At 61.1% G+C, this 11,151-nt stretch overlaps 1 protein-coding gene across 1 annotated transcript in view; it reads right to left on the bottom strand.

Annotated features, from left to right (window-relative positions):
* IGHMBP2 (immunoglobulin mu DNA binding protein 2) overlaps positions 1–11,151 on the bottom strand; it is a 26,445-nt gene that overhangs the window by 1,396 nt on the left and 13,898 nt on the right. Inside the window, exons 8-14 of the mRNA XM_040639575.1 lie at positions 10,646–10,820; positions 8,163–8,345; positions 7,722–7,840; positions 7,149–7,243; positions 6,248–6,371; positions 4,553–5,422; positions 2,220–2,392 (exon numbers count right to left, since the gene is read on the bottom strand). Coding sequence (XP_040495509.1) covers positions 2,220–2,392; positions 4,553–5,422; positions 6,248–6,371; positions 7,149–7,243; positions 7,722–7,840; positions 8,163–8,345; positions 10,646–10,820 — 1,739 coding nt within the window. The remainder of the gene's footprint in view (positions 1–2,219; positions 2,393–4,552; positions 5,423–6,247; positions 6,372–7,148; positions 7,244–7,721; positions 7,841–8,162; positions 8,346–10,645; positions 10,821–11,151) is intronic.

The following is an 11,151-nucleotide window of genomic DNA, read 5'->3' as shown; positions in this document are numbered from 1 at the left end:
GGGGGGGGGGGGGGGGGGGGGGGGACGCGCACACACACGCGGCCCCCGGCAGAACGTGAACACGCTCCCCTTCCGTGAGCACGCAGCTGAAGGGCAACCACCGTCCCCTCTGGGCAGAAAGCTGCGCTCTTTAATCTGCACCCAGTGCTAGGCCTGTTGAGGGAGCTCTGAAACGTGCCTGAGCTGACGAAGTGTCCCCGTGTTCCCAGAAAACTCACATAACTCCTTCTGGTTTTGAAAGAAAAGGAAGAAAAACGAAAGGAAACCCTCCGAGCACTTCTCAGCGGCAGGCGCTACAGCCAGTGTGCGCCTCACGGGTTCCTTCTAGAAAGTCTGTGCTTCCCTGCTGCGCTGACCAACAGTGTTCCCTTGGGAACTGCCATGTGTGACCCAGTTTGGACCTCGCTCGTCACGCCCCCAGCCCTGTGTGCAGCTCACCGAGACCCCTGCGGGGGGCCTGCCACCCACGCAGTGCCTGCCCCCCTCCCTCCCTCCCTCCCTCACTGCCCCTCCCTCACCTCACTGTCCTCACCCCTGCCCCTTCCCCTTCTGGGTGGCCCTAGGCCCACGGGCTGCCCACCACGACTCTCCCAGAGACAGCCGTGTGGCGCCATCCCCTCCACGTGGCCCAGGACCCCACACCCAGTGTCCCCCGCTCTTCGCCACCCCTGGGCCAGAGGGTGAGGGCTGAGGCACACTGCCCACTGCATGTGTGGGGAGAGCGGCTCAGGGCAGAGGCAGAGTTCACTTGCCCACGTCACAAGGGGAGCGGGTGACAGAGCTGCTGTTTGCGGCCCAGTCCCTGCCACCCAGCCCTGTGCCATTTCTGCACAACGCCCCCCTCCCCCCAAGAACATCTCAGAGCAGGGGGACCTGTCAGACGGGACACGGCGCTGGTGGCCCCCACGACACTTCCACCAGCTGCATGGGGAACGTGTGCTCTTGGGGGCCAGGAGCTGCTCCTGCAGTGGGAGCTGCCTGGGGGCTGGCCCCTCCCACACAGGCTGTGCCAGTAACCCAAGCTGGTCACTCAAACCTTGCACTTAACGATTTCTAAACGTTCTAGATAAACGGCTTTCTAAAACACCACATGGTTTGTCAACAGGCAGGAATACAGACCGTGCACACACGCATGTGTGTGAGGAAGGGAAAGCGTGTGCATGCACGTGAGTGAAGGGGGAGGGGGAGGGAGAGGAGCCCCTGCCCGGGAGGAGGACTTCTTTAGGTTCGGAGGTAGCGGAGCTCCCTGTGGGCAAGCAGCTGCACTCCCTGGCCCAGGGTGGGACACCACCAGGACCCCCATGCAGCTTGTCCAGGATGGTGACACCCCAGGTGCCACAGGCCCTCCCCCACACCTGCCACTTCCCATGGGCCCAAACCAGAAACCCAAGGGCCCCTCTGGGTCCTCCTTCCCCTTCCCATCATGACCCACAACCCGTTCAGGGTCCACGCCCACCCCTCTGCGTTCTCCACAACCTCCCAGCCTCGCCCTGAGCCTTCCCTGTGCTGCAGCTAGGGTTCTGGCATCATGGCGGTGCTGAACCCCCCAGTGCTCCCTCCAGTCTCCGGAACCAGGGCTCAACTGCTCGGGGTCAGGCTTCTCAGCCTCCATTCCATCACCCTGCTTCCCGCTCTGCTCCCAGCTGCACAAAGGCACCCCCTCCCTGGGGCCTTCACACATGCCCTCCCCAGCCCTGCTCCCCACCTTTCACCTGCACTCTGGCAGCCCCCACCTCTGCTGCCCGCTTGGCACCGGGTCCTCCCTCCACACGGTCAGCACGTGGTAACGGCTGTGGCCTCACACCCGGGCCCCCATAGGTCCCCGCCCCCCAGGGCAGAGGAAGCCTGCTCCGGCCCCCGCTCCCCACACCTGGCAGAGCGTCCCATCCAAACGAGCTCAAGAAACGAATGAAAAAGACGCCGGGCAGCCAGCCCGTCTCAGACCGGGGGCCTCCCACCTCCCACCTCCCCATGCTAACCCACGGATGGACCCCAAAGACACTGGAACAAAATCCTCTCTGCCCAGAATTCCTACCAACGTGGCTGCAACTCGGCAAGTGTGCCGTTTTATCCCCCCACACCCCGATGCATCCAGAACGGAGCACGGGCCCATGTCCGTTCAGAAATGCCTAGTGCTCACGCCCAGCTACCATTTGCGCGTGGAGCACGTCTGCCCAGAGCCCCGGAGACACAGCCCGCCCCCTCCCTGCCGGCTGTACCTCGGGCAGGTGGTGGCTGAGGCAGAAGCGGAGGCCGCAGTGCAGACAGAGCTGGCCCAGAGTCACGACGCTGGCCGTGCACTTCGCGAGGCCACAGCTGTTATCAGCCTTGATGGCGGCCGCGACCAGGGCATCGAAGTCCTCCTCGCCGGGCAAATCTACAGCCGCGTGTCCTAGGGGAAGAAAAGGGTCACTCAAACAGGGAAGAACGTGGATGTCAGATCCACGGCTGCCCCCTTTCGGGTCACAGTGAACAGGCAAATGACCCTCAGTCAAGCTTGGTGTCCATCCAGCCAAGAGCGGCCCTCCCTCAGTGAGCTAATAACCGGTCCCTGCCACGACATGTGGGCAGCACACGGACTTCCTGGAAGGGGCTGGCAGTGCATGGAAACTGGCCCTGAAAAGTCCATCCTCTTTAATCAAGAAAACATTTAAACACAAGGACGTTCCGCACAACGCTAACCGTACCAGGGAAACTACAGCGTGTTCAGACAACCCACAGCGTATCCGCAGCTCACAATGTTAGGGGACCTCAGCGTTCCTGACCAGGTACGTAGAAATCTTTTGAAGTTATCAGAAAACGCTCACGAGTGGAAAAGAAACAAAAGATCACGTATGACTGTAGTTCTGTGGAACACACACGTACTCCACACACACGTGCACAGACACAGACACGCAGGTAACACGAGGAAGGTATCCGCCAGGCGGCTGTCACTGATGACCTGGGGCACGGGCACAGACAAGATGCTCCGGCATGCCATTTCCCTGAGTTAACTCTTCAGACTCGGCATGCCGCAGCACCACACACCCGCGTCGGGATGGCTGGCCGTGGACTGCACGTGCCTCAGGGGGCCGCAGCCGCATCAGTCCTTCCGTGCAGGTTCGACTCTGCCACGGTCCCCTGCAAATGGGGGGGTGTCCCCAGCCCGCCCCCCACCCCGACGGGCTGTGGAGCTGCCAGGCTCTCCCGCACTCACTCGTGCCAGCCGGCTGGGCCCCCAAGGGCAGGGGAGGGACAGACGTGCTGAGGCCCAGGAGCAGCAGCAGGAGACTTGGAGAAGGCCTCACAAGGTGCTCGCCCGTGTCTTCAGGAAACAGACAAGACGCAGGGACCAGGCGCACAGTGTTCAGGCTCCCACCCAGAAATGGGATCTCACAGAGTCCTGACCGCTTATCCCACAGGACCGAGCGCCTGGCGTTCCCCCAACCCTCCCGAGTGGCAGGCAGCCCTTGATGAGTTCAGCAGCACCCTTCCCTGAGGGCCCTCCAGCCACGGCCCCAGGGGCCTGCTCACACTGGCCTGTTTCTCAGCTGCGGGGACCTTGGCAGAGTCTGGGGACAACGGCACAGGTTATACTCGGAGCCTGAGTGGCAAGATGAACTCTGAAGGTAGCTGCTTGAAAACACACTTCAAAACTAGGCGGTGCTACCATCCCCTAAACGGGGTGAAGTCTCCCCAGGATACTCTGTCAAGTGAGCACACCCTTCTCCTCCCAGAAGGCAGGCCAGGTCCTCCCGTCACAGTGTCCTGGGACTAACCATCTTCTCAATGGGGTTTAGAAAGGCATTTAACACTTCTTTCCTTTGCCAGAACGTCTGATCCTGGAGAGCAGGGCTGATCTTACTCCCCAGAACGAAGCTGGGCACGTAGGAGCCACTCGCTGAATCCCACAGAACCACTCAGCTACAGCCTCAGGCCTGGAGGCTGCTTTCAAAGACCGGGAGTCATGCGTGTGCAGCTTTGCTCACAGGAACTTAATGAAAAACAGAGGACGTGAATGGCTTCGTGGTCTCGCTGAGAGACCAACCACGGCTGGAATAAAAGATTACCCAGAGGCCTGCACAAAACCCAGGTCTTCAAGCTCAGTGCCCACGGATACTTAGTCACAGTGCAGGACGGGGGGAAGAGCAGAGAGATGCACGGGGCACGCCAGCGCACGGCCGCCGCAGCGCAGGCTGGGAGCCGGCAGGCCAGCGGGTGCGCGAGCCCGCTCGGGTCCCAGTGGAACAAGGCCGTCGCCCAGCACGGAGCTCTGCAATTGCCCGAGGGCTCCTGTCCACTGTCCTCGTCTCCTCCTGCAGTAAGTGCACCCGAGGGCCTGCTACCTGCCAGGCCTTGCCTGAGGATCTGGGAACGCGAAGGTCACCAATCACTGCCCTCAGGGAGCTCACACCAAACCAGTTGAACGTAAGGTGCAAGACGCAGTATCAGGGCCGTAGCACCGAGAGGAAGTCCTAAGCCCTTCTGAGGGTGACAGGCGGGCCTCAAGTGGGGCAAACACCCCAGTTAAGGGGACGCCAAGCCTGTATTCCTATTAGGTGAACCCACTTACCTTTCGCTTCTTTCTTTTTCTTCTTCTCTGGTAACGTGCGCAGCCCGGAGCGCGAGGCCTGCTGCCCCTCCTTGGCTGGCCGCTCCTGCCTGCTCTTCTCTCTCTGCAGCCTTTCCAGGTGCAGGGCCTTCAGATTCAGGGGGTCCTGGCTGCTTGGCTCCCCAAGAGGAGGATCGGTCTGTGTGGGGCCAGGGGCCCTGGGACCGACAGGGGTTTGGCTGCCGGCCCCTGCTGGTGGCGGTGGGGCCGGTGGGGTGGGCGGGGCTCTCTTGCTCACGGTGATGAACCTCTTCTTCCCTTCCCCGGTGCTGTCGTGCCTCAGCCCATGCTCTTCGGCTATCTGGTGGATCCACATCCTGTCGTGGGAGTTCAGGGAAGCAGGAAACTCCAACTGAGTTTTCTCACTCGCCACAAACTCAGCAATCTTGGCCCTGAAGCGCTCTGCACGGTCTCTGCTCCCTGCTCCCTCTGGGCTGCCTCCGTTGAGGGTGGGCTGAGAAGGGACCTCAGGGCCCGAGGGCTTCCCACCCGGCCTCTTCTGCTCCAGCCCGGCAGCTGCTCTGGCCCCCTGGGCCCCCTCCTGCGGCCGGCCTCCGGGAGGCTTCCTGGCCAGCGCCGCAGAGCCGTGGGGCTTTGCACCAGTTTGGCCGTGGCCCTGGGAACTCTCATGGGAGTAGTTTTCAGGGATGATGTCATCAAGATACTCAAAGGCTGTGCGTACTTCCCCGTGCTCTGTGAAGTGATCTACCAAGGTCTTCAAAAAGGCATGGTTGTTAACAGTGCGAGAATCACACACGACCGCCACATGGCGCCGAGCGCGGGTGACAGCAACGTTGATCCGCCGGTCCTCGGCAAGGAAGCCCACTTCACCTAGAAACGAGCCGGGGTAAGTGAGACCCAAGACTAAGAAACGGGAAATGGACTCTTGCCCCCGAGCAGTAATGATCACCAAGGGAATCACCCAACACCCCTCCTTCACCGACCAGCAGCCCACCCCACACAGCCGCCTGCGCAGACGTCCTGCTGCCCACGCATGGCTTCCCAAGTCTGGCTCCACTGCACATGGTCCAGACGTGGCAGCTACCAAACCACAGCTCATCTCCAAGTACGACCTCCTCCCTCAGCCCAGCCCAGAGAGTGACTGCAGCCGGCAGCGGGGAAAGCGCAAGGGACGCTCCAGTACCTTGGCTGCCCCCGCCACCCCACTCTCTCATCTGTCCTCAGCCTTCCACTGAAAGTGCCTTACAAAGCCCAGACAGGCCATTTCTGGGTAAAACACCAAATGGAATAGCCAAACCGTAGCAGCATAAAAGCCGGGCCCTGAGGCTAACTGCACCTTGATGCCAAAAACCAAGCTCTGTGCTTCAGGGGCCTCCCCGTCCCGGGCAGGGCATCCAGGCGGTCCCCCAGAGCACCCGCACGCCCGTGCTGCTCAGCTCACGCTCCGTTCCCTCTGTCGGGAGCACCAGCCCCCACCCCCGCAGCCTCCTGGGACCACTCCCGCCCCATGCGGCACTGGCCCTGGGTGGGCTCCGGTCAGGGCCCCACTGCCCCCCACTCCCTGCCCGCTCTCTCACCTGCCTCTCGCCCAGCGGCCAGCTCACAGAGGCCACACTCTCACCGCCCCGCAGAGCCCCTAGCAGAAACCCAGTCGGCCCTCTGCTGCCCCAGAGGACTCTGCTGAGCCCGACGTACCTTTCCTATTGGATCTGACGAAGGACAGGACCACAGCCTCCTTCTCTCGGCCTTGGAAGCCATCGACTGACTTAATTTCAAGCTCGGGGTGCCTGTGGGCAAGGCTCTGCCTGAGCAGGTCCACCTGGAACAGCAAGTAAGGCTCAAGTCCTCAGCTCAGCTCAGGCCAGGGTGGCCCCGACACTCTGCCCTTAGACTCAGCAGAGGGCCTCATGCTGTTCTGAGCCACCCGTGAACACACGAAGCAGCATGTGAGCAGGTCAGACGTGGCCCCACACCCCAGCACTGACATTGTGTCATTTCTTTCGGCTCGTGACAGCCACCTCCCTCAGACGTCCCTTTGGGTGATGGCTGTGAACCAGGATGGGGTGGCAACGATCTCACGATATTCTGCCGCAGCTGCGTTTTCCCACCAAGAAAGACAAGCTTTACTGATAAGCACAGAGGCACCGAGAGAGAAAGCATGAGAGACCCCAAAAAGAAAGGAGCAGGCGATGGTTGTTCCCGCTGACCCAGAAATGGGCAAGGACCCCGCTCCGGCTACGGCAACCAGCTCAGGCATGGGGACCTGAGCCAGACTTGTCAGATTCAAAGCTGAGAGCCTGTGGGAGATGCCGTGAAGAGACAAGTGGTCCCCAGGGCTGCCCTGTAAGGATGGCGCCAGCCCACGGCAGACAGGGCCACCTGAGCCGGTGACCAGAAAACAAAGCCAACCAGGGAAGCAGGAGCATGGCAGAGCAAGTACAAGGGACAGACGGACAGAGATGCTGAATCATGTGTGATCCAGTCATCAGGTGGTCGATTCCACCTGGACTTTACGGTCACAGAGACACTAAGTGACCTCTGTCTTTCAGGCACCTGGGGGGTGACTGCGCCCCACCAACAAAGTGGCCCCCCGCACCTGGAGGTTGTACGGTGTGATGACGGCGATGTCACTCGCTTGGACACCAGCATCCACCAGGGCCTGGATGTGCAGACTGACGAGGCGCACTTCACCTGGAGGGCAGCAAGCAGGCTGTCGGTCCAGGTCACCCCACGCGGACCCCCGTCATTCGTGCTAGTTTCTTCAGCCCTTCACCCAATTCGACAACCGGATCTTACACTGTGCCTGGGGTAATGCCCTGAGCCGCAGGATTATAGATCTAGCCAATGAAGATGCAGGCCACGTAGCTGAGCCTCAGTTTACCCCGTAGCACTGAGTGTGCAACCTGCAGGCTGGTATCATGGGTGAGCAAGGATCTCGCCCAAGGCTGAGCAGGCAGAGCTCAGCCACTTTGTGCTCCCAGCCCTACTCCTGCCCCCAAACCAGTGCTGCCCACCGAGAAGGGTGCCACGAGTGCTCCTGTCTGGCTCCCGCCCCCCCCCCCCCCACTCAGCCCCTCTGAGGTCGGCAACTACAGGCACTCTGGTTTCTACAAAGAGAAGCCTGGGGTCTGTGTAAGCCAGGAAGCTGGCCCTGTCTGAGCAAGCTCACCAGGGTTCCCCTTAGACTGGTCGTCCTCCTCTTCAAGTTCAAACAGCCCGCAGCCAGCCGTGTCCACGAGCAGCAGGGGGATGCCCGTCTCCTCCGTCGCAGCCACTCCTGGGAGGTCCCTGCACACAGGGGGAGACTGAATGCGTGAGGCCAGGGCAATAAAGCAGAGCTGAGGTCCTAACAACAGAACTCCGATCTCCCTTCACTCCCTCGTGCACGGGCTCTTCCCACGGGAGAACGGGGCTGCTCCACAGGGAATACGAGGGGCGTGGAGAACATCAGAGACTAAGCACCCCGCTCCAGCTCTCCAGGGCAAGGCCCCTCTCCCCTCCTGAAAACCAGCCTCAGAGGTGACTTTGACTCTAAAATCTCTACTGAACGAGGTCCGGGGGACCCAGGGGACTCAGGGCAGGCCAGGTGGGGCAGAACCAAGTCACTCACCGCAGGAGGTGCCCAGCCACGGAAGGGTGGGCTGTGAGCTGCCCGTGGTACAGGGCGTCCGAGGCCCACTGCATGATGGCCCGGTGCATGCGGTACTGCACCGTCAGCGTCCGCACCACCCGCACGCCGTGCTCCTCCGCCAGGCGCTCCATCAGGCTCAGCGACAGCCCCGCCAGGGCAGCCCTGCGCCAAGACAGCAACCGGGAAGGGGAGCCTGAGTCCCCGAGTCCAGCCTGAAACCAGGGGCCAGGGAGGAAAGCAGTGCTCAAGCCTCAGAATCAACCCCCCCACCCAAGTTCTGACCTAAAATTAAGGGTGTGGTCACCCCAGAGATGCCCATGTCCTCATTCTGGAACCTGCGAACATGGGACCTGACGTGTGTGTGAAGTTAAGCTAGGCCCAAAGCAATCAAAGGGTCCTTCTAAGAGGGAGGCAGGAGGATCAGGGTCAGGGAAGAAGACATGACCAGACGGAGAGCTGAAGATGCCGCCTGCTGGCTTTGCAGATGGAGGAGGCGCCCAAGCAAAGGAGTGAGGCACCTCCAGAAGCTGGAAAAGGTTAAGAAACGAACCCTCCTCTGGAGCTTCCTTGCCAACACCTTGACTTTACCCAGGGAGACAGAGTTTGGACTCCTGACGTCCAGAACCGCAGACCATAAATGCTGGAGTTGGTGACGGTTTGTTACAGAAGCAATAGCAAACCACTACAGGTAAACGGTTTAAAACTGCAACATACTTCAGCCACGAGTAATCGCTCAGCTCACAACGGCAGCTCGTGTTTGCTCGGCCCTTCCCGTGACCTACTCTTCACACTTCACCCCATTAACTCACTGGAGCCTCCCAGAACCTTAGGACCTAGTGAGGGTCATGCTTCCCACTTCCCCTGGAGGACAGTGAGACACAGAGAGGCTGAGTGACCAGCCCAAGGCCACCCAGCCGGTAAGCTGCAGAGCCACAAGCACTCCTTCACCATGGAGACACACCGTCTCCCGTGATACTAAAACCGAGGGGAAGTTCCTAGTCGTAAGCTTGTAAGACCCCGCGGTCAACCTCTTCCAGTACGGACACCTACTGAAAACAACTCATGCCAGTGATATGGGCGAAGCGGCCGCCAGGCCCAACTGCACGTGGAGAACTAGCCGGCACGCATCCCCCCAACAGGGGAGGGGGCGTCCCTGCTCTGAGGCACAGCTCTCCACACAAAGGTCTGTGGAGGACAAAGCCCTCTTTCAAGGTCCCCTGGGACCCCGGAACAAGTCGCTGAATAGCGCCCAGGGAGCCCCTGCCCCGGAGGCTCCACGCCGACTCCCACCCTGGGGGCGGTTCTGTCAGGACAAACTTCCCAAACACAGCCCCCCATTTCCACCTGCACTGCACCCGCTCTGAGGAACCAGGTTGGGTGCTCTCCTTCTCTGAGGGATCCTGAACAAAGGCCCCTCCGCCTGGGGGCCCCACTCCCCTCTGGCAGGGTTCCACCCAACACATGCTGGGGAGTCTCCACTTCTGGCCCTCAGAGAACAACAAGGGAGCATTCCAAGGTCCACTGCAGCTTGTCCATACTCACGGCAAAAGGGAGGACCGTCTCAGGTGGCAGCGGGACAAGAATACAGCCACCTGCACAGGAAGGAGTTCCTGCCTCAGGGATGGCAGGCGGCCCCAGGCGCACAGACACAAGGCCAGCCCTGGCCCCGGCCCCACGTTACTAACATCCTAGTTGGGATGACCAGGGAAACGACAGACCGACACGCACCACTGTGAGGGACCGATGAGCGCTCAGAGACACTGAGAAGCTGTGACAAGGGATGTGCTGAGACAGGGTGGTCACAGGGGCGGCCCATAGAGGAGGCCCACCTGAGAGAGTACTGAATGGAGGAGGGCAAGGCCACCCCGTGTCCAGGAAGGAGCCATCCAGACAGGGACGGCAGAGGACGCCAGTGTGGCCAGAGCAGCGGGTGAGGGGAGCAGCGGGAACAAGGTGAGGAGGGGGCTGGGGGCGGCTAGCTCGCTCACACCACTAGGGACCGCCGCGGCATCTGTGGCACACAGGGTCGGCGCCTACAGAGTCGCCCCTGCGGCCTAGGTCACAGAATGTGCCTCCAGGTCAGGACTCAAAGACTCCACGCCAGGCCAGGAGCTGATCGACCCAGAGGCCAGTCGGCCCGCCCACAGCAGCAACAGTGTCTCAGATCCCACCCGGCGGAAAGGGGCACATCGATCTGCTGGCCTCGCCAAGGAAACTCCATTCAACCGCCCGGACTGGGCACGGAGCCAGGTGCTGAGACTACAGAGACGCACGTGGCGGCTACGACCCCTGAGCTCGAGTGCGAGGCCTGACACACCTGACACCTGAACCAGTGTGTGCAAAAAAACAGGCAGGAAATGTGCAAGGAGGGCACGTCGGGGCTTCTCAGCCGCCACGCCCCAGGTCGGACCGCAGGGTTGGTGGGTGAGGGCAGAGAAGCACACTGCAGGCAAGGCTCTTACTTGTGAGAGACCGTGGTGGGGGGCAGCTGCTTGTGATCTCCAGCCAGGATGCACTTCCTGGCCTTCAGCAGGGGGATCCAGCAGCTGGCTTCCAGGGCCTGGGCGCACTCGTCGATGACCGCCACGTCGAAGTGGCTGTCGGGCAGCAGCTTCAGAGGGCCGTCAGAAGAAGCACCTGGTGAAAGCGGAACCGTAAGCTTTTACCGAAGGTGCTGGCTGCGTCCCAGCAACTGCGACCTCAGCGAAAGAGACCCCAACAGGCCGGTCGTTGAGAATCCAGTCTGGCGTTAAGACTGTGTAAGAAGTGGGGCGCCTGGGTGGCGCAGTCATTAAGCATCTGCCTTCGGCTCAGGGCGTGATCCCAGCGTTCTGGGATCGAGCCCCACATCAGGCTCCTCTGCTAGGAGCCTGCTTCTTCCTCTCCCACTCCCCCTGCTTGTGTTCCCTCTCTCTCTGGCTGTCTCTGTCAAATAAATAAATAAAATCTTAAAAAAAAAAAAAAAAAA

Source organism: Ursus maritimus, unplaced genomic scaffold (assembly GCF_017311325.1).
Source record: "Ursus maritimus isolate PB19 unplaced genomic scaffold, ASM1731132v1 scaffold_23, whole genome shotgun sequence".
Lineage (NCBI taxonomy): Eukaryota > Metazoa > Chordata > Mammalia > Carnivora > Ursidae > Ursus > Ursus maritimus.
This window is presented reverse-complemented; position numbering and strand designations above follow the sequence as displayed.